At 38.0% G+C, this 23,726-nt stretch overlaps 1 protein-coding gene across 1 annotated transcript in view; it reads left to right on the top strand.

Moving 5' to 3' along the window:
• PPP2CB (protein phosphatase 2 catalytic subunit beta) overlaps positions 1 to 22,832 on the top strand; it is a 34,227-nt gene extending 11,395 nt beyond the window's left edge. Inside the window, exons 2-7 of the mRNA XM_042934459.1 lie at positions 11,565 to 11,774; positions 13,383 to 13,556; positions 15,836 to 15,925; positions 16,036 to 16,197; positions 18,106 to 18,224; positions 22,126 to 22,832. Of these exons, the coding sequence (XP_042790393.1) occupies positions 11,565 to 11,774; positions 13,383 to 13,556; positions 15,836 to 15,925; positions 16,036 to 16,197; positions 18,106 to 18,224; positions 22,126 to 22,198 (828 nt within the window). The 3' untranslated portion in view covers positions 22,199 to 22,832. The remainder of the gene's footprint in view (positions 1 to 11,564; positions 11,775 to 13,382; positions 13,557 to 15,835; positions 15,926 to 16,035; positions 16,198 to 18,105; positions 18,225 to 22,125) is intronic.
• Positions 22,833 to 23,726: the final 894 nt, after the last annotated feature.

Genomic DNA, 23,726 nt, shown 5'->3' with positions numbered 1-23,726 from the left:
ATTTCAGGGTTGCCCTTGTATGGAGTCTGGGAACTTGAATTTGGGAAGGGTTCCCACCATCCCATTACGAATGGCTCACCTGTGCCTAAACTTTGTATGCAAACAGTATGATTTATGCTGAGCACATGCTTTCCTCACTTTGGTATATGCTTGGCAAGAGGGTGCCTGTGTGACCAACTCCCAATTACAGATCTTGAGCACGGAGTCTAATGAGCTTCTCTGGTAGACAGCATTTCACACTTCTTGTCACAGCTCATTGCTGCAGGCATTCAGTGTACTCTGAGACTCCCCTGGGAGAGGACTCTTGGAAGCTTGCACCTGATTTACTCAGGACTTTGCCCCCATGTGCCTTTTCCCTTCGCTGAGTTCACTTTGTATCCTTATGTTGTAATAAAACCTAGCCATAAGTGTGACTATATAATTGAGTTCTGTTGGTCTTCTTTGCGAACCTGTGAACCACCAGGAGACCTGGGGATGGTTTGGGGGGGCCCTGGCACACAAAGGTTTTTACATGGAGAATTTTAAATATCAGGCGAACTGTATACTTCTGCCAGTCCAGCACATGATTTCCCTGTAGGCAAGTCAAAGTGATCTTACAATAATATCACTTGGTGAGCCAGGAATCCTGAAGAAAGGGTGGGAGTTAAAAATCAAGAGTGTTTAAAACATCAGGGGATCTATACAATGGAGATTAAAACTGAGAGGCGGGATGGATATCACACTGGCCTGAGAAGTACTTTCTTCACTACTATGTAGTGTAGAGGGAGTATTGCTGTATTATTGTGAAACATAGATACATTCTATATCATATCTTAACTCACCAGGTAGTTTTGTGAAACCTGTGCTGGGTTAAGATAACCGTATATCCTTAAAAGAACAATTGACTTAGATAATACTTGTATTTTGGTGCTTTTTATTTCTATATTTAAAGTAAGACAGTAAGTGATAAGGGTTGTATATCAAGCAGAATTTCTTTTCAGAGTTGGAACCATCAGCCGAGTGTTGTTTTTTTTATTTTTTAAATAAATAATAGTAATAAATAGAAGACATCAGCTCCGAATGAACATTCTAATGATTTGTGCTGTTCAGTTTGATTTTTCTTTTCCTGAACATAATTGGGAAGCTGTCTTGTGAAGTAAACTTGGTTAAAGTTTCTTTCATTTGTGATTTTAGACATTTTTGAGCTGTTTGTCAGACCCATGTAGGAGATGATTGATAATTTAAAATTTCCTTCAGTTGTAATTGGAATTACACCTTTTAGTGACTCTACCCTCATTCTGTTTGCATGCCAGTGATGGATTGGGGCAGCAGGGAACATGTCTCAGCCAGTGAGCTGGAGCAGGGTGGCTGAGTGGGACTTCGAGAAAGTTTTCTAAGATAGATAGACTAGGCTAGCATGTACTCTTTAGTCTTTTGTCCCTTTGCCTTCTTGCTGAAATAGGGCACCAGATACAGTGACTAGAGTTGCACCACCAGTTTGTGACCCTGAGTTGACAATTGTGTTCACTGCAGATCACAAGGTAGGTGGAAAGAGTCTGCTGTCCTGGTGACCCTTGAGAAGCTGCACCAGTCCAGGATGCCTACCTCCAGGCTTCTTGTTTAATGTGACAAAAATAAACCCAGTTTGTATTCTCCCCCCGCCCCCACCGCCAAAAGGGATAATTTCAGTATTTTAATGATTATAAAATAATGTACTTACCACACAGCTAAAAATCAACCCCTAAAGAATATCAGTTTGCAAAAGGATAGCTATTTCCACATTAGGGAATCGAACTCACAACCCCAAGATCACGAAAAGTATATAAGGTTACACAGATTTGAACCAGAATGGGAGTCCCTGTTTCCTGAAAGATTTCTATACATATAATCTCTAACTAACTATAGGCAAAGAGAAGAAAAAACATGGGCTACATTGTTCATAACTCTTGGGAAGGCCTACCAGGCTAATGTAAGCAGAAACAATATTTGGTAGCCTAGAATCAAAAGGAAACCTGGAGAGGGGCGCCTGAGTGTCTCAGTCGGTTAAGCATCTGATTCTTGATTTCAGCTCAGGTCATGTTCTCATGGTTCATGGGATTGGGCCCTGTGTCAGGCTCTGAGATGACAGTGAGGAGCCTTACTTGGGATTCTCTCTGTCTCTCTCTATCAAAAGTAAATAAACTTTAAAAAAAAAGAAAAAGGAAAGCTGGAGAACTTAGCTTGGAAATTTTGTAGAAATTAACAAAGAATGGAGCCACAGTCAAAATCATACGTGAGAAATGTTTTAGAACACTGGAGAGAATGGCTCTTTTGGAATAGAACTTGCTATTGTCCCTACTGCTTAGAGTCACTTCAAATTAAAAGTCTGGGCTAAGTACATCCAATTGGCATAGATGAATCTGGAGATAGACTTTGTGATTCCTACAATGTGTATGCAAACTTGCATTGCAATTTGTTTTACATATTCTAACATCAGTCCTTATGATTAGTTAATAGGACACTAATAGTCACTGAAAACAAGTTGAAGTGAATGGGATACATGTCTTTGTAGAAATGTGAACCTGCTTACCCTTACATGATCTCTCTCTTTCATCTTACATGTGGGTCAACAACAGAAGCATTAACATAGAGATTTTGTTAAACTTTTTAGTTTCCTGACCCCTTTATACTCTTAAAATTTAAGTTCCAAAAAGAGCTTTTCTTTATGTGGGTTGTATGATTGATACTTTATTAGCAATTAACGCTGAAATAGCAAAAGATAAAGTTTCTTCAACATAGTCTCAATATTAGTTTCTTCAACATAGTCTCAATATTACACGTCTTGGAACATTTTTGTTTTTGTTTAATTTGAGTGTGTGCGAGAAGGGGAGAGGGGTAGAGGGGGAAGAGAGAAAATCTTAAGCAGGCATTCAGGAAGGAGCCCAATACAGGGCTCGATACCATGACCCTGGGATCATGACCTGAGCTGAAATCAAGAGTCGGACACTCATCCAACTGAACCACCCAGACACCACACAAGTCTTAAAAGTTGAAAGCCTTCAATATTACCAAAATCTCTTTACCTAGACTTAAAAATAACTTTTTGATAAAATACAGAAAAGTATAACTTTAAATTACATTTTAAGTCCATTACTATAAAAATAGTTACAAGCCCTCTTCCATTTAACAGTTCAAACAAAGATGGCTAATTCAGAGACTCATCTTCCCAGACACTGTTGTATAGTTTCTTAGGGTTTCTCAAAACTATGACCTCTTAATGTTGACTACCAGTTAGTGATTTTTTAAGACATAGTTTGTTCTCCAGATATCTTTAGATGATAGATGTCCGTATGTTTCTGTTATCTTGTGTGCTATAAATATTTTCCCAGGCTTCTCCTTTTATCTTTTTGTATGAGAAATTTTTATTTTGTTTGGTGGAGCCCATCTAAACCAGCCTGTTGATGCTAGAGGGTTTACCTGTTCCTCTTTTTATCTCTGGTGCCTGGCCTACAACACACACTTCACAAATGTGTGTTACATGTATACATGAACATTACTCTTCAGGAGTATTTTGATGTGTCAGGTGATTGCTGTGTATGGTATACATCAAAGTGAATGGATTATCATCTTAACAACTGTTGTCCTATGCAGTTACAAATGTTAAATAACTTTTCCTGTTTTTGGTAATGTTTCCTTTAGTAGATTTGTACTTGTGATTAGCTTGTTAAATTACTGTTATATGACTTGAGGATTTTCTTTAACTCTGCAAAATCTTGGTTACTTGCTCCTGTTTACTTGAAAAGCAAGTTTTTGCTTGCTAAGTAAATGACAATGATTTTCTCATTTTAAGCCTGTTGCCATTGACCTTTTTTTTTTTTTTTTTTCCAGTTGATAGTTACATTGCAGGAGGTTATGTTGCTTTTGAAGGTCTTCTGCTGATTGTTTCTCAATGTTCAGCTGTTTTATAGGATCCTGTTGACTTTGGGATTTGGCTTTTGTAAACTCATTTCTTCTATTGAGGAATTTCCTTCTCTATGCCCCTGCTTCCCTGATGCGTTAGTGGTTTGACAGGACTTGGCTGACTTTGCTATAAGTATTTTGCCCTTGTGATCTAAACCAGCTATTTGGAGAACCTAACACTTAAAAATTGGCCAAACAGCTTCTTGGAGTGGAGTTCCTAGACCGTTTTCCTTATTTTAATAGGTGATCATGAAGTAGTTTTAGGACTTACCTTTTTCGTTTATATATCAAATGCCCTTTGTATCAATATTAGCATTAGGTTTCATATGTGTAACAAAAAACCCAAAAAAAGCGTTTAACCAAAGTAGCAGTTTATATTTTTCTTATATATATGCATATCTGGAGGTGATATGGTAGCCCTACAAAGTTACTAGGAAACCACAGACACTTGCCGTATTATTTTTCTGTGGCTGCTGTAACAAAATATTACAAACTGGGTGGCTTAAAACAGTAGAAATACATTATCTCACAGCTCTGGAAGCCAGAGGTTCAAAATCAAGGTGTCAGCAGGGCCACACACCCTCTGGAAGCTCTAAGACAATCTGTCCCTTGCCTCTTAACAGCTTCTGGTGGCTGGTGACATTCCTTGGCTGCATCACTTCATTCTGCCTCTATCTTCACATGAGGGTGTGTGTGCACTTGTCTGTCCGTCCAAAACTCCCTCTGCCTCATTATGCCTGTTGCGATAATCTAGGATAAGCTCCTCCTGTCAGAATCCACAATCACATCTTTTTCATGCGTGGATAATATTCACAGGTTTTGGTGATTAGGAAGTGACTATATCTTTGTGGGTATTTTTTCAGCCTTGCCACATCTTCCAGCACTCTCTTCTGCTGTTACCAGGGAGCAGCTCTTGTCCTTGTGGTCTGAGGTGGTTTTTGAAGTTCCAGCCATCCCATAAAGCATTCCAGGAAACAGGATGGAGAGTGATGAAGGACATGCCTTCATTTCTTTAAGGAAATTTTCTGGTTATCACATAATACTTCTTACATCTCACTGACCAGAACTTAGTCTCGTTGCTATCTGTAGCTACATAGAGGCTGGTGCTATGGACTATTTGTGTCCCCCCCAAAATTTATAAATGAAGCCTAATTACCAATGTGATGGTTTTTGGAGAGGGGGCCTTTGAGAGGTAGTTAGGTCATGAAGGTAAAGCTCCCATGAATGGGATTAGAGCCCTTATTTAGAAGAGACTCTGGAGAGATGACTTCCCTCCTTCTCTCCCTCCCTCCCTCCCTCTCTCTCTCTCACTCTCTCACTCTCTCTCTCTCACTCTCTCTCTCTCTCTCTCTCTCTCTCACTCTCTCTCACTCTCTCACTCTCTCTCACTCTCTCACTCTCTCTCTCTCACTCTCTCACTCTCTCACTCACTCTCTCACTCACTCTCTCACCACCATGTGAGAATACAGCAAGAAGGCATGCCTCTGCAAAACAGGATGAAGGTCCTCACCAGGAATTGAATCTGCTGGCACCTTGGTGTTGGGCTTTCCAAACTTCAGAATTGTGAGGAAGCAGTTTGTGTTGTTGAAGCCATCTAGTCTGTGGTATTTGTTGTAGGAGCCTGAACTAAGGCAGCTGAGAAGTAGAGTCTTTGAGCTGGGAGCATGGCTACCTTGACTATAATTAGTTTAATTATGGAGAAGGAAGGGGAGACTAGTTATTGAGGTTAAGCAGTCTTTGCCTTAAATCACATTACATTTTGTTAGCTACTGTCCATTGTTTTCCAAAGAAGATGTATAAATGTTCATTCCTACCAGTAGGGTATGAGAATAGGCTTGCTAACAGTAAGTGAATGTCTTTTTTGCCAATCTTATGAATGGAAAAGAAGCATTTTTAAAAATTTTTTTTATGTTTATTTTTGAGAGAGGGGAGGGGGGCACAGAGAGGGAGACACAGAATCTGAAGCAGGCTCCAGGCTCTAAGCTGTCAGCACAGAGCCCGACATGGGGCTCGAACCCACAAACCATGGGTTCAGATCATGACCTGAGCCAAAGTTGGATGCTTAACCAACTGAGCCACCCAGGAGCCCCAAAGAAGCATATTTTTTTCAATGTTTTATTTATTTTTGAGACACACACACACACACACACACACACCCCATGAGCAGGGGAGGGGCAGAGAGAGAGGGAGACAGAATCCAAAGCAGGCTTCAGGCTGTGAGCTGTCAGCAAACAATTCTAGAATTGAAATTAACTACCTCAACATTAAACCTGTGGTTCAGGGGCACCTGGCTGGCTCAGCTGGAAGAGCGTGCAACTCGATCTCACAGTCATGAGTTCGAGCCCCACGTTGGGCGTCAAGATTATTTAAATAATTTTTTTAGACAACCACAAAGTGAGAACAGCGTGGCAAGCAAATTACAGCAAGCAAGAATGGAACATAGCTTGGGAAATACTGTACAAAAGACCCAAAGTAAAAATAAAAGCAAACCTTATCCCGAGGAACAGGAAGAAATTACCCAGATGTGCTCAAATTATAAAACAGCTGACAGTGATGTGGACTAAATAAAAGAAGCTTGAAAAACGATAGCATAGGAGGAGATGAATAGAGATTTAGGAAACATCGAGGGCAAAATCAGTATTAATACAAAAGAAGCAGAATAGATGTAGCAGGAAAAAAATCTACCTCCAGAAAGTTAAGGTAATCACAAGGAATGCAAGTGACAACAACAAAAAAACAAACATAATTAAAAATAATTCAGGTAATTAAAATTTCTTTTTAATTTTAAATTCCAGTCTAACACAGTGTTACATTAATTTCAGGTGTACAATATAATGATTCACCAATTCCATACATCACCTCGTGCTTCTCACAAGTGTACTCCTTAATCTCCCATTGCCTTTTAACTTCTGAAATAGGAAATTCAAATAGAGCAGATTCCATGTCATGACAAGAGAATTTCCTCTAACTTAAGAAATGATGATATTTATAAGTCAAAGGAGTGTGATCTTACTAAGTTTTAGGAAATCGTACTCTTAGGCTTCCAGAACTGTGAGAAGTAAAATTCTGTTGTTTCTAAGCTACTCAGTCTATGGCATTTTTATTGTAGCATGCCAAACAGACTAAGACATTAGTAATTACAAGATTTATAAGGGAAAAAAAAATTGTCATTCTGGAGTGTATATGAAAAATCCAAGAGAATCTATAAAATTTTAAGTGGCACAGTCAGTTGGGCGATTGACTTAAGCTCAGGTCATGACCTCAAATTGTTGAGTTTGAGCCCCACATTAGGCTCTCTGCTGTCAGTGCAGGGCCCTCTTCAGATCCTCTGTCTCCCTCTCCCTGCCCTTTTCCACTTGTGTTCTCCCCCTCTCTCTCAAAACTAAATTTAAAAAAAAATTTTTAAATAAAGTTTTAAGTATTCTAAGTTATAAGAGTATTATGTAAAAATCTGGCATAAGAGATATTTTTTAAATCCCAGTACAGTATCAAATATAGATTATCTTGGATTATGTATGACAGCTGCAATAACAAGTAGACATTATTAGACAATTAAAAGACACTTGACCAGGGGTGCCTGGGTGGCTCAGTTAGTTAAGCGTCCGACTTGCACTCAGGTCATGATCTCAACAGCTTGTGAGTTCAAGCCCCGCATCAGGCTCTGTGCCCTCAGCTCAGAGCCTGGAGCCTGCTTCTGATTCTGTGTTTTGCTCTTGCTCTCTGCCCCTCCCCCACTCACACTCTGTCTCTCTCTCAAAAATAAAAATAAAAAAATAAAAAACTTGACTGAAGAATAAAGGAGATCTGAAATAATTGTCAGTACTATATCAGTGTAAAAACTTCGTATTCTAAAGATGCCTACTCCAAATATATAAATTCAGTGCAATTTGAGTCAAAATCTCAACAAAATTGTAATAGGCCTTGACAAATTAGTTTTAAAATTCATATGACAGGTTTAATGAAAGGACCAAAACCAAATAATTTTGAATAAAAGGAATAATGAAGAGATTCTCAGTTCTCTGTTACCATCATTTCTCATAGAATTAAATTAGTCTGTTACTGATGCAGGGGTAGTAGACCAGTGAGAAGGGAATCTGAGGCAAGGTTAAGATGCTGACACTTTATTCAGGGACTGTACAAGCCCAGGTAGCCCAAAAATCAGGTGAGAAAGCTGTGAAGCAATGTGATATATGATGCATTACCTTGGGAGGTGAGGCTTCTGCCAAGTCCAGATAAATCATACCTCAGAGAAGTCCATGAAAGGAAAAACCAGGCTGGCAATTTATTTCCCTCTTCCCGCTGGTCAAGGTGCACTCCAGATGACCCCCACCTGTTTCCGGATTGTGCATCCTGCCTTCAGCACTTGCTCAATAAACCAGATCCCACATCCCCACCATGTGTCATTCCATGCCTGGAAATAGAGGAGCAACTTGGCATAGTTAGGGCTCAGCATGAGGACCAACCAGGTCCACAACTTCACCTTAAATTCAAGCCAGCTCAGGGTACCATCAGTGATGACAGCAGTACAGTTCAGAAGACAGGCAGCTCCTTTTTTTTCTCTTTTTTTAAAAATATTTTTTAATGTTTTATTTTATTTTTGAGAGATAGAGCATGAGCAGGGGAGGGACAGAAAGAGAGGGAGACAGAATCTGAAGCAGGCTCCAGGCTCCAAGCTGTCAGCCCAGAGCCTGATGTGGGGCTCGAACTCATGGGCCATGACGAGATCATGACCTGAGCTGAAGTTGGATGCTCAACCAACTGAGCCACCCAGTCCCCCCGACAGGCAGCTTCCTAAGAAAAAGAATTATAAGGGAATCTGAGAAAGTGTACAGGGCAGTTTCCAGTACAAATAAGAAATCAGGAAACAGAATGTTGGTCTTTACAAAAGGCTGGCACTATATAAATAGTGCTGGACTAGCTGAGTAACCACTAAGAAAAATAAAAAGTTCCCAAAGGCGCCTAGCTGGTTCAGTCGGTAGAGATGCGACTTTTGATCTTGGGGTTGTGCATTTGAACCCCACTTTGGGTGTAGAAATTACTTAAAAAGAAAATCTTTTTAAAAAAATGAATCCCTACGTTATAACAAATTCCAGCTGAGTTCAAGATCTGTTAAATGTGCAAAGGCAAAGTGGGATAAAAACACAGGAGTGCTGTAGGACCTGGGTGGTTCAGACTCCATCTCAGCTCAGGTCTTGATCTCATGAGTTCAAGCCCAGCGTTGGGCTCCGTGCTGGGTGGGGAGCCTACTTAAAAAAAAAAAATACAGGAGTGCCTTTTTGGACTTGTGGAGAACAATTTCTAAAACAAGACCCAAGCACCAGAAACTATAAAGGAGGAAAAGAAATAGATTTGGCTGTCTTTGAAACAATAAAAGAAACTTAACTAGTGACACTAGAAGCAAAATAAAAACACCAGCCCCAGATTGAGAGAAAATATTTAAAATGCGTAAAACCAATAAAAGGTGAATATTCATAATTTAAAAAAAAAATTGGTACAACTCTATAGGGAAAATATAAACAACCAAATAGAAAATTAGGCTAATTTTGTAAGTATTTCACCAAAAAAAAAAAAAAAAATCCAATGACCAGTAAACATAAAAAGCTACTTTAAAAGAAGTGTACCTGTTAGAGTTGCAAATTAAAAGAGACTATTTCTGACCCATTGGCAAGAATGTTAAAGCGTTGACAGAGATGCAGAGCAGCAGAAACTTCTGTATAGACATTGAAAATCCATGGTTTTTTTTGTTTGTTTTTTTTTTTTTTAATTTTTTTTTTTCAACGTTTTTTATTTATTTTTGGGACAGAGAGAGACAGAGCATGAACGGGGGAGGGGCAGAGAGAGAGGGAAACACAGAATCGGAAACAGGCTCCAGGCTCCGAGCCATCAGCCCAGAGCCTGACGCGGGGCTCGAACTCACGGACCGCGAGATCATGACCTGGCTGAAGTCGGACGCTTAACCGACTGCGCCACCCAGGCGCCCCTGAAAATCCATGTTTTTAAACGCTCTCCAGATGATCACGTCTGCCAAGGCAGAGAGATGTCTGTCCCTAAAATTCTACTCTCCTACAGTCTTAAGCTCTCCTCTACCAGGTCCTACTGTAAGCTTCATCCTTAGTGTTTGACTTTTGTTGCCATGTCATTTTCTCTACCTTCGCCTTACTTTGTATGTCTTCGTTGGTCCAATTCTTCCCTCTTATTCTTCATGGTTTTCTGTTCCTCATCTACCATAGATCTGGAAACTCTATAAATAGCTTATTAAAATTTTGCACATAATTAAGTAACTAGGCCTAAAAGAAGGCCTAAGAGACTTCTGGCAGGTTGGTAGGGAGGTACATAAACTTTTATCATATCTGTTTTATTACTTTAAGAGGCCTTTTTAATTTTCTCTGTTTCTGGGCTCTTTTTCTATTAGGCAAAGTTGCTGGGTAGATGAGACTTAATGAACTTTAATTTAGCCTGTGTACGTATTTTGCCATTGTTTACACATAAATCCTGTCCTTCAAGGCCTTCTAATGCTGTGTTTTTGTTTTTTTTAATCTTTATTTATTTTTGAGAGAGAGAGAGACAGGAGTGCAAGAAGGGGAGAGGAACAGAGGGAGACACAGAATCCGAAGCAGTCTCCAGGCTCCGAGCTGTCAGTGTAGTGTCTGACACGGGGCTTGAACTCCTGAACCGTGAAATCATGACCTGAGCTGAAGTCGGCCACTTAACCGACTGAGCCATCCAGGAGCCCTGACTAATGCTATGTTTTAATTTGACTCAAATGTAAAATAGTTGGAATAAGGAAGTTGAATGTTAGCCTATGAGTTGGTGTAAGAAGTACAAAACATTTGAATAATTGATTTGTAACTTTTCTGTATTGACCTTTTAAAAAATGCAAATAAGATTATTTTTTTAAATGAAAGATTTCTTGAGATGGAATTCCTATTGATATATTTCTAATAAATACAGTGCATTCAGAATATACAGCTCACTGACTTTTAGTATGTTGCAGATATACTAAATATTACCACAATATTAGAACAATACTAGTACATTTTCATTGCCCACAAAAGGAACACTGTACCTCTTAGCTTTTATCCCCTAATCCTTCAGCCTTAGGCAACCATTAATCTTTGTCTCTGTATATTTGCCTGTTGTGAATATTTCATGTAAATAGAGTCATACAACATATGCCCATTTGTGACTTCTTGCACTTAACATGTTCAGAGTTACAGCCTGTATCAGTACTTTTTATTGCTGAATGATACTCCATCAAATGAGCAATACCATATTTTATTTATCCCCTAATCATTTACTGGACATTTGAGTAGTTTCCACTTTTTGGCTGTTATGAATAAAGCTGCTATGAACATGTGTAAACTTAAGTTTTCGTTTCTCTTAAGTATATGTCTAGGAACAGAATTGCTGGATCACATGGTAATTCTATGTTTAACGTTTTGAGGAACTGCCAGACTTTTCCACGGCAGCTGTGCCATTTTACATTCCCACCAACAGTGTGCGAGAGTTCCAATTTCTCTGCATCCTGAGAGACAGTTGTTACCTTTGAAATTTAGCTATCCTAGTATATGTAGTGTGGTGTCTCATTGTGGTTTTAGTTTTATGGTTTTCTAAGGTATCTTTTTCTCCATATTTTCTTTTAACAGGCTAAGGAAATTTTAACAAAAGAATCAAATGTGCAAGAGGTTCGTTGTCCTGTTACCGTGTGTGGAGATGTGCATGGTCAATTCCATGATCTTATGGAACTCTTTAGAATTGGTGGAAAATCACCAGATACAAACTATCTATTCATGGGCGACTATGTAGACAGGGGCTATTACTCAGTGGAGACTGTGACTCTTCTTGTGGCATTAAAGGTATGATTAATGAAATTCAATTTTGTTTTCAAGCCTCAAACCAGCAAAAGATGAGCATGACAGTATTGCATAGCATCTGTTCTATTTTACGATCCATTCAATTTATAGCCCCTTAAAATATAACCGTTGATTTTACATCTTGTAAAAAAGAGAAAAATGAAAATGTTAACATTTAACTTGTCCTGCCTACTCCTGGTAAATCATTTCCCTTTGGTAATTCGCAGCTGAAGTCTTAGGACCATTTTTTTTTTTAGTCAGGTATCCCTCATAGTCAGGTAGTATAAGTTTGTTTTAATTCTTGCCTTGAGAAGTCTGTTATTCCTGTGTCTTTTTTTCTGTCACACAATACATATCTTCATCACTTCATAGCTTCAGCTAGTGTAAGTGTGGTATCTAATGTTTCTGACCTCTCCAAATGTGCCTTGCTTGCATATGCTTTGAGATTAAATCTGTTATTTAACACTTCGTCTTGTTACTTTTTTGTCCCCAAACTCTTCAGAGATTCCACATTGCCTACAGAATCAAACCCTTTGGCTGGCCTTCTATAGTCTAGCTTGAATTTGCTTGCTAGTAGTTGGTAGCATAAACTCTATTTCAAATCAGAGAGTTTCAAAACACTCTGCCCATCTTCATTATTTCCTTATTAGATTTTCCCACAAGATGACTCTGATTTCTTACCCCCTTCTGCCAAGAGTCAGCTTAAGTCCTACATTTTTCTTGAAACCTCCAGCCATTTTTTTAGCCTTGTTCCTTCTACTCTTAAGTACTAGGAAAATTACTCTTCCACTCCTAATTTATATTACCATAGTGGCTTATTGCCTTGAAGTATTTACGTCTCATAGCTCCTTCGTAAGATTAGTCCCTAAACAGCGTAAGTCACATACTGCATTTATGTGGACCTGGCACCTACTTTTAAACACTGAGCTTAATGTTGGACACATAATGGTTAGTTAATAAATACGTATAAATTGAAGTATGCATATGCAGCTTTTTGGTTAATTTGCTTTACAGAATCTGATGCTTTTTCATACTTCTTATCAGACACACTCCTAACTAAATAGTATGCTTATAAGGTGTGTCTCTGTGTATTTTTATGAAGAGGAGACTAAATACATTTGAAATCTTGCCCAGATTTGGGAAGGGCCTATTTTTGTGTTTTTGTTAGCAAATACAGTCTTTCCGTGGGAAATAAAAATTGAAAGGAGAGAGACAAGTTGCTGTATAGAGTAGTTTGTCTTGGGTTCAAATCTTTGACCTTTGGTATCCATTTAGCAGTAAGATATCATAGTGTCTGGAAAGACCTAGAAGACTAGTAATTATTTGAGGATGAAGAAGGCATTAAATACCAAGCATAATATATAATTTTATTAACAGTAATGTCACTTAATAAGATTCCAATGAAGGTGGTATAAATAGTAATGAAGAAGGACCATAAATATTTCAAAGGTCAGTCAAAGAATGAGAAGATGTTTAACTCTGAAAAAGAATTAGCATTTAATGTAATAGCAAACAAAAGAGCCATTTAAAGAAATAGGTCAGAAATTTGCTTAAGATTAACACTAGTAACAATATGCTTTATTTCATGAATTTTTTTTGCTTTTCCTCCAGGTGCGTTATCCAGAGCGCATTACAATATTGAGAGGAAACCATGAAAGCCGACAAATTACCCAAGTATATGGCTTTTATGATGAATGTCTACGAAAGTATGGAAATGCCAATGTTTGGAAATATTTTACAGATCTATTTGATTATCTTCCACTTACAGCTTTAGTAGATGGACAGGTGTGTATGTGCTTATATGGTGGGGGGAGGGGGGAATAAAAGAAAAGCTGTGTTTTTGTTTTTTTGTTTTGTTTTTTTAAGATTTTCTGATAGTAGGGGCGCCTGGGTGGCGCAGTCGGTTGAGCGTCCGACTTCAGCCAGGTCACGATCTCGCGGTCCGTGAGTTCGAGCCCCGCGTCAGGCTCTGGGCTGATGGCTCGGAGCCTGGAGCCTGTTTCCGATTCTGTGTCTCCCTCTCTCTCTGCCCCTCCCCCGTTCATGCTCTGTCTCTCTCTGTCCCAAAAATAAATTTAAAAAAACATTAAAAAAAAAAAAAAAGATTTTCTGATAGTAATTTAGGGTTTAGATTTACATGTGACATCCTACCCACATCTCCTTAGCTTTTTCTGCTTTTCCTTATAATTAAAATTTCAGAATATGGAATTGGGGTAAGTTTTATGCACATTGTAACCAGAAGATTTCCCTGTTGTTCTCAGATGTATAAATATTTTGGCCAAAGTATTTGCCAGTATGCTTTTTTTATTATAGATAAATACCATAAATAAATGCTTAAGACCCTGATGTGCAGTACTAGTAAAGCAAAGCTGTTTTTTAAAACTAGCTCCACACATACACAGTTTGCTGACTACCGTTAACTTTTTATTCCTGTTTTCATGGTAATTGCAAGAAGTAATATTGTGTATTAGACCTTCTCACTAAGAAGGGCATGCTTTCAGGCACTTGAGTAGCTCAGCTGGTTGAGCATCTGACTCTTAGTTTAGGATCAGGCTCAGGTCATGATCCCAGGGTCGTGGGATTAAGCCTTTAGTTGGGCTCCATGCTGACTGTGGAGTCTCCTTAAAATTCCCTCTCTCCCCCTCTGCCCCCTCCCCAGCTCATACATGCATTCTTGATTTTGGCTCAGGTCATATCTTATGGTTCATGGGATCGATCCCCAAGTCAGTCTCTGTGCTGACAGCACGGAGCCTGCTTGGGATTCTCTCCCTCTCTCTCAAAATAAATAAACATTTAAGAAATAAAGATAAAAGCAGAAATTGGTACCAAAAAACCACTAGGAATGAGAAGGCATTACTATCAATGTGAATGTGCTTACTTACAATCACAATAACATAGGGTACAGATTTATTCTATTGAACTTGAAAAAATACATGAAATTTATTTTGGCAAATTAGTTTTTAAGGAAATTAGGCCAGTGTAAATAGACTACCAAACTTAGAAGGAATTGGAAAAGTAACCAGGTCTAGATAGTTTTATAGGCAAATTTCTGCCAAACCTTTAAGGTGCATCTGTGTTCCAGAGGTTAGGCAAAGATGGAGAGCTTCAAAATTCATTCTTTGAGGCTAGTATAACCTCAATACCAAACCAGACATGGCAAGCACCAAAAAATAAAACTCATTTAAGTAGTAAAATAAAATAATACTAATTGAATAAAGAAACTTACATTGACTATACTTAATCAGCAAAACATCAGAAATCTCATCAAAATCAGGAGAAAAATGCCCTCTTAAAACTTCCCTAGAAGTTTGAGGATGGGTCTGGGAATAGATATTTTACCCACCCACCCCCCCAAATTTGTATTTCTCAGTTTTGTTTCGGAAGTTCTAACCAGTGCACTGATCAATAAAAAGAATTAAAAGGAATAAACATTGAGAAGAAATTAACAAATATTTTTGCTAACACGATTATGTACTAGAGAACTCTTAAGAAAGCTGAAAAGAGCAGGAATTGATAGTCTTTGGTATATGAGAAAAAATTTTATATGTCAGAAAATGTAATGATGAATCACAAGAATGGAACTCACATCCGCTAGAGAAGGGAAAAAAAAAACCGTATACAAAATATTTAGGAATATAAGGGGAAAAAAATTTTTTTAAGTTTATTTGAGAGAGGTGGCGTGCACGTGAGTTGGGAGGAGCAGAGAGAGGAAGAGAAACAATCCTAAATAGGCTCTACGCTGTCAGAATGTAGGCTGACTCAGGCTCAATTTCAAGAACCGTGAGATCATGACCTGAGGCGAAACCAGGTCAGATGCTTAACCAGCTAAGCCACCCAGGCACCCCAAGAAGAAATATTTCAAAGTATCAACTGTCTCTGATGATGTGATTTTTGTTTCCTTTTCCACTGTATTTTATAAACTTTCCAAGTATTATTAAACTTTTGAAAAGAAGAGCTATTAGGATTGACATTTATAATAACCATTATTGACTCTCTGTTAACTTTCAGCATTTAACAAAACACTCTTTTTTTCTCTCTCTCTCTTTTTTTTAATTCATAAACAGATATTCTGCCTTCATGGTGGCCTCTCTCCATCCATAGATACACTGGATCATATAAGAGCCTTGGATCGTTTACAAGAAGTTCCACATGAGGTAATTTTAGTTTTAATTTTAAAAATAAATACAACCATACTGTAGTAAAGCTAAAAGAGTTAAACTTAACTGTCAATAATTTATGACATGTACTTACTTTTCTTGGCTAGGGCCCAATGTGTGATCTGTTGTGGTCAGATCCAGATGATCGTGGTGGGTGGGGTATTTCACCACGTGGTGCTGGCTACACATTTGGACAAGACATTTCTGAAACATTTAACCATGCCAACGGTCTCACACTGGTTTCTCGAGCTCACCAACTTGTAATGGAGGTATGTCCTTTTCCTGTAGGATGATCTTTATTTCAAATAAATCTATATCTCTATAATAAGGCTTCATGAAATAGTCCTCCCTATTACCTAAATTAATGAAGAAAATATTTGGCTGGTTTTAGCAGGTAGTACTAGTTGGCCAGAGAAAAGTTGCAAAAATATTACCAAAAAATTTCCTTGTATCCTACACTCAGATTCTGCAAATACAAAAATTTTCACATATTTTCATCTTTGCTTTATCATTCTATCTCTACCCTCCAGCTTCCCTTCCTCCATGCACACATTACTTTCTTTTAAACTTACTTGAATGCCAATTGAAGACATGGTACTCCTTTATCTCCAAATTTCCATGTATATTTTGCAAAAATAAAGGTTTTTCTCTTATATTATGACAGTATAGTTCCTGCAGTCCAGAAATTTGCATTATTACTATGATCTAATCTAAACACTTCATTTGAGTTTTTCAGTATACCACTAATGTTCTTGATAGGAAAATTTAATTATGTATGTAATTATGTATAATCCAGGTCATGCTGTTTGGACTCCTTTGATGTAGAAATAATTCCTCAGATTCTCTGTTGTGCATAATCTTTACATTTTTGAAGACTACAAGCAGTTTTATTTTGTAGACTGATGTTTCCTTATGATTCAGGATATGCATTTTTGGCAGGCATATTGCAGAATAATGTGATATGCTTCTCAGTGCATCATATTTAAGTCATGGAATCTGTTTACCCTATAGTTTGTTGGTGGTATCTGCTTAAATCAGTTAAGGTAGTGGCCACCAGATTTCTCTACCATGATGTTACTGTTTTATAAATACTAAAGGAATAGAAATAGAGTTTTATCTTTTCAAACCAGTAGGGAGTAGCTTCAAGATGTTAGAGAAAGGGGCCTCTGGGTGGCTCAGTCGGTTGGGCGGCCGACTATAGCTCAGGTCATAATCTCACAGTTCGTGGGTTCAAGCCCCACATTGGGCTCTGTGCTGACAGCTCAGAGCCTGGAGCCTGCTTCGATTCTGTGTCTCCCTCTCTCTCTGCCCCTTCCCTGCTTGCTCTCTTTCTGTCTCAAAAATAATAAACATTACAAAAAATAATAATAAAAAATATAAAGATATTAGAGAAAACTTCAACCCAATTGAGGCAGGAGGAGTGAGAATATGGTTAATAAGGACTATAAATTCATACAGTAAAAGATAAACCTAATTCTATCAGTAATCATAAGAGATGTGAATGGATGAAAATTTTTATTTCCCTAAAATACTTAAAGTCTGAAGTAGATAATCAAAATTCAGCTGTTAACTTGGGATGAATCTAAAACATAATGAAAAAATAGAGAGGAAAACTTAAGAAGTAAAACAGGACAGTGCAGCCTAGAAAGAGAGGGAAAATAGTATGTTGGCATATCAATTAGTTATCCAAAGTCAACTAATAATGTGAATCAAATAAGCTCTAAGATAAAGGTATATTTTGAAATAAAAAGAGGTCATTACTGATAAAAACTGGCCTAGTGATCTAGGGAAGAAATAATTCTAGGTTTTTGTTTACCTAGTAATAAACAGATTCTAAACATATAAAGCAAAAGTTGATACAATTTATAAGGAAGTTATGTGAAATCTTCCATCATTGTGGGAGAAATTTTAATACACATCGTAGCCAAGAGCTGAAGCATAGATCTAAGTAGAACAGCACCATTACTGAGCCTCCGTGTCACGGAACCCTGTGCCCAACAGTTGAGTATTCAGTGCAGGTGCACAGTGTTAAGGATGGATACCATATAAGGTAGCAGAGAAGACTACGTTTCCTCCAAGAACATTTATAATTTTTGAATTTAGTTTTCTAAACTTACCTGCGTCAATATTATAATTTTATAATGAAATATTTTGTGTTGCTTTTTTTAATGCTGCAGGGATACAATTGGTGTCATGATCGGAATGTGGTTACCATTTTCAGCGCACCCAATTACTGTTATCGTTGTGGGAACCAGGCTGCTATCATGGAATTAGATGACACTTTAAAATACTCCTTGTAAGTAACTTGATGTTAAAGACAATTTTTAAATTGTATATAATTGCTTTTAGAAGGAAAACTTTAAATGTAGATATAGGATTTCTGGTGCTCCTGGGTGTCTCCCAGTCAAACTTATAACTCTTGATTTGGCTTAGGTCATGATCTCACAGTTCTTTGGATTGAGCCTCGCGTCAGGCTCTGCGCTGCCAGCTTGGGATTCTGTCTCTCTCCCTGCCACTCCTCTGCTTGCACATGCTTGCTTGCTTGCTCTCTCAAATAAACTCTAAAAAAAAAAAAAAAAGAGGATTTCTGCTTCTCAAATAGTGGAGTAAGGAACTTGGCAAACCCTCTCCCCAACAGAGACAACCATTTAACTAGAAAAAGTGATTTTAAACAATTATTACATGCTTTTGAATATTGTCCTAAATGCATGCAACCTATAGAGAAACATTCTAAAAAATCTAAATCTCAGTAATAACAGCCACAATCTGTGGGATTTGAGCCATAGTGTGTTCCCTTCCTCTTTCCAGATCCCTTGTACAGAAACTACTCCACAGTCACTCCGCTCTGGACCCTGCTCATATTTTTATCTGGTTTTAATCTTTTAGCCTCGTTAAACTACACAACAAAGTTATTTAGAAGTCCCCTCTCTGTAGGCACAGGCTAGCTATTGGTCAGAGGTTGTGCTGAAGCCTCCTTGGTCAGTGAAATTTTAGGGCCCACCCTAAACTAGTAAGATGGCTGGAAATGTATGTGGCTTAGAAGTTGCTCTCACAGTCGAAAGAATTTACATTTTAGCTCACAGTTCAACAAAGCACCAGTATGTTGAGTGTGTGTGTGTGTGTGTGTGTGTGTGTGTGTGTGTGTGTGTGTGTAATTAGTCCTGAGAGGGCACAAGCTTAAGGATGACATAAAGTGTAGTTTTCCAGACTGTCAGAGATGTATGTGTTTGGGATTTTAAGCCTGGCTTCCTAGGAGTTACTTCTGGGTCAGAGGAACTTGTTTATTAGCCAGTAATTGATTAGAGATTGTGTTTAAGCCCCTAGTACCATTGAGGGTTATACCCTTTTGTTGATTAGTTTCCTAGGGCTCCTGTAACAAATTACCACCAAGCGGGTTCCTGAATGGAATTTATTCTCACATATGTGGAGGCTAAAAGTTTGCAATCAGGGGGTTGGCATGGTGATGTTCCCTGTAAAGAATCCTTTCTTGCCTCTCCCTAGCTTCTCCTGGCTCCTGCAATCCTTGGTTTGTAGATGCATCTCTCCAGTCTTTGTCTCTGTCTTCACGTGGCACTCTCCTCTGTGTGTTCCTTCTGAGGATACCATCAGATTGAATTTAGGGCTCAACCTAATCAAGTATAACCTCATCTTATCTGATAACATCTGCAAAGACCTGATTTCCAAATAGTGTCACGTTGTGAGGTTCTAAATGAATATGAATTTTGGGGATAAACTGTTTGACCCAACACAGTCTGTGTGTGGCTTGAGAATGTTTTCAAGAATGCCCCAAGGGCAGCTAAGTGGTTCAGTTGGTTGATTGTCCAACTCTTGATTTCAGGTCAAGTCATGGTCTCATGTTTGTGGGATTGAGCCCTGCATCGGGCCCTGCGCTGACAGCACAGAGCCTACTTGGGATTTTCTCTCTCCTCTTTCTGCCCCCCTTCTCAGCTCACACACATATGTGCTCACTCTCAAGTGGTTAAAAAAAAAAAAAAAAAAAAAAAAAAGAATGCCCCCAAATGCTACACTAATTATTCCTGTTGTAGGTATAGTTAATATATATGCATAGTCTTCTTGTCTCCCAGTGTTGACTGTGATCCAAGGAAGCCAGGAAAGGCTCTTCTTAGCCCTTTTGTGTTTCACATTTCTTAAAAGTTCAACTGTACTACAAATACATCTGTATTTTTTGTACCCACATGCAGCTGGTTTTTAAATCAGTTATGAAGATGAAATTATACTGTTATTTGCAATTACTGTCATGTGTGTTTCTTAATTGATGATAACTTCAGTCTAAAGGAAGAATATGAATAAAAAATGAGAAGGTTGGCTCCTGGGTGGCTCAGTCGGTTAAGCGTCTAACTTTGGTTCAGGTCATGATCTTGTGGTTCCTAAGTTCAAGCCCCACATCAGGTTCTGTGCTGTCAACGCAGAGCCTGCTTTGGATCCTCTCTACCCCTCTCTCTCTCTGCCACTCCCCACTCACACTCTCTTAAAAAATAAACTTTGGGAGCACTTGGGTGGCTCAGTCTCCGTTAAGCATCCAACTTCGGCTCAGGTCATGATCTCGCGGTTTGTGAGTTTGAGCCCCACATCGAACTCTGTGCTGACAGCTCGGAGCCTGGAGCCTGCTTCAGATTTTGTGTCTCTCTCTGCTCCTCCCCTGCTCACACTCTTTCTCTCTCTCTCAAAAATAAATTAATATTTTAAAAAATGAGAAGGTTAACAATCTACACACTCTCCTCAGCTTCTTTAAGGGCATGAGATTATATGAAATAGTAATTATGATAATGCATTTTGGAGATTGTAACATAACATCAGTAGCAAAAAAAGGAAATGGAAAGGAGCTTACTATATAGTAGAAATGTCTCTTAAATCACTAGAATTTATGAATCTTAAGTAGAATTCCATAAGTTAAGTGATGTATGGTTAAGATCTAGAGCAACCAATAACAAAATAATTTAGGAAAAATAGCTAAAGTTATTAAAGGAATTTAAATGGCACACTAGAAAATAATGCTTTTATTATTTTTTTTAATGTTCATTTATTTAGATAGCGCAGGGGAGGGGCACAGGGAGAACCCCAAGGAGCCTCTGCGCTGTCAGCCCAGAGCCTGACATGGGCCTTGTTCTCAGGAACCTTGAGATCATGACCCAAGCTGAAATCAAGAGTCCAATGCTTAACTAACTGAGCCACCCAAGCACCCCAAAATATGCTTTTAATAAAAAAGCAGTTAAAGTAGGAACCAAGAAACAAGACAAAAAGTGGCAGGTATAAATCCAGTCATATCAGTATTAAATGTGAATGAGTGGTTTGAGTAATGCACTCAAAAGACAAAAATTATCAAGATTGTTTTTTTAAAGATCCAGCTTTTATGATGTCTACGGGAAACATAATTTAGATTAAAAACAAATAGGTTGAAAATAGGTAAAAAAAGATATACCATTGCTAACAGCAACCACATGACTGCTGACCTCGTTATACTAGTATCAGACAAAAATAGATTTCAAAATAAAAATTGTTACACGAAGACATTTCACAATGATGAGAGTCAAACCATTAGGAACATATACCAGTTATAAACAAATGCACTTAATTATGGAGCAAAACGAACAGAATTGAAAGAGGTAAGTTCAACAGTAGTTGGAGACTTTAACATGTATGGAACATTCTACCCAAATGTGCCAAAACTCATGGGATTTGATGAAAGCAGTATTTGCAGGGAAATAAATAACTGTAAATGCCTATATTAAAAATCAGATTTTTAGAAAGATCTCAAGTCAGTAACCTAACTATACTTTACAGACCCTAGAAAAAGAAGAGCAGACTAAATCCACTGCAAGCATTTGGAAGGAAGTAAAATGAAATAGTAGACAAATAGAAAAAAGTCAAAACCAGAAGTTCTTTCCAACAAAATTTAAAAAGCCTTGACAGGCCAACCAAAAATGAGTAAAGATTCACATTACCAAAAATCACTGCAAGACCCTACTGAAATAAAAAGAATTAGAATACAGTGAGTAACTGTATGGTGACAAATTCCTAGAAAGACAAACTGCCAAAATTGACTCAATTAGAAAATCGGAATAGTTGTAAACAACATAGTAAAAATGGGAAACAGCACTGCTCTACCACAGTGTCTTCTTTATTAACTTGCTTGCAATTTCAAGTCCTTTATTTGCTTTGTTTTTTGCCACATATAGCCTTCAGTTTGACCCAGCACCTCGTCGTGGAGAGCCTCATGTTACCCGGCGCACCCCAGACTACTTCCTGTAAATTCCTCCTGGGAAAAACCTGCCTTTGTATGTGGAAGTATACCTGGCTTTTTAAAATATATATATTTAAAAACAAAACAAAAAAAAAGCAACAGTAATCTATGTGTTTCTGTAACAAATTGGGATCTGTCTTGGCATTAAAACCATATCATGGACCAAAATGTGCCATACTAATGAGCATTTAGCACAATTTGAGACTGAAACTTAGTACAACACTATGTTCTAGATCGGTCAGTCTTAACAGTTTGCCTGCTGTATTTGTAGTAACCATTTTCCTCTGGACTGTTGAAGCAAAAAAGGTAACTAACTCCTTCATCTCCTTTTGCACTTACTTGGAAATTTTAGTTCTAGTGTTTAACTGGCATGGATTGATAGAGTTGGGTTTTATTTTTAAGAAAAATTCGCAAGCTAACTTCCACTTAATCCATTACCCTTTATTTTATTGAAATGTATAGTTAAATTAACTGAAGAAAAGATTCTTGGGAGTATGTTGTCATAACATTTAAAAAGGTTTCCCTTCATTTAAACTAAATTACTGTTTTATGTTGATCTGCATATTTCTGTATATTTGTCATGACAGTGCTTGCATCCTATTTGGTGTACTGAGCAAATAAACTTTCCATTTTAAACAGAAACAAATTGGTTTACTGTGGTACACTTTAAATGAAAGTTCTGCTTTTTTGACACCTAATAAAACCTCTTGACCTGTGATAAACAGTTGTGTTGAGGTAATTTAAGTATAATGTTCTTTGTATAAGGCTTATTTTCAGAAGAAAAATTGAACTAGTAGGCTGTATCTTTTAGACCATAGAAAAGCCATTTTTTCTTTCTAAACATGATTTCAGTAGGTAGTTTGGGTTAATGTATTGAAGTATGGATTGTATGCTAAAACTGTAGAATATTCCAGGGGCACCTGGGTGGCTCAGTTGACTTAAGTGTCCGACTTCAGCTCAGGTCATGATCTCGCGTTCCATGGGTATGAGCCCCACGTCAGCCTCTGTGCTGACAGCTCAGAGCCTGGAGCCTGCTTTGGGTTCTGAGTCTCCCTCTCTCTCTGCCCCTCCCCCAGTCTCTCTCAAAATTGAATAAATGTTTAAAAAAAATTTTTAACTGTAGAATATTCTATAGCTAAGAAGAATCTTTTAAAAACCAAAATACAGAGGCACCTGGGTGGTTCAGTCTGTTAAGCGTCTAGCTTTGGCTCAGGTCGTGATCTCATGGTTCATGGGTTTAAGCCCCACATCAGGCTCTGTGCTGACACCTCAGAGGAGCCTGGAGTCTGCTTCAGATTCTGTGTCTGTCTCCCTCTCTGCCCCTGCCCAGCTCACACTCTCTCTGTCAAGAATAAACATTTAAAAAAGTAATAATTAAAAAAAAAAAAAAAAAAAAAAAAAAAAAAAATATATATATATATATATATATATATATATATATATATATATATATATATATATATATATAGGGGCACCTAGATGGCTCAAATCTGTCAAGCATCTTGACTCTTGATTTTGGCTCAGGTCATGATCTCA

This window comes from Panthera leo, chromosome B1, assembly GCF_018350215.1.
Source record: "Panthera leo isolate Ple1 chromosome B1, P.leo_Ple1_pat1.1, whole genome shotgun sequence".
In the NCBI taxonomy this organism is placed as follows: Eukaryota; Metazoa; Chordata; class Mammalia; order Carnivora; family Felidae; genus Panthera; species Panthera leo.
This window is presented reverse-complemented; position numbering and strand designations above follow the sequence as displayed.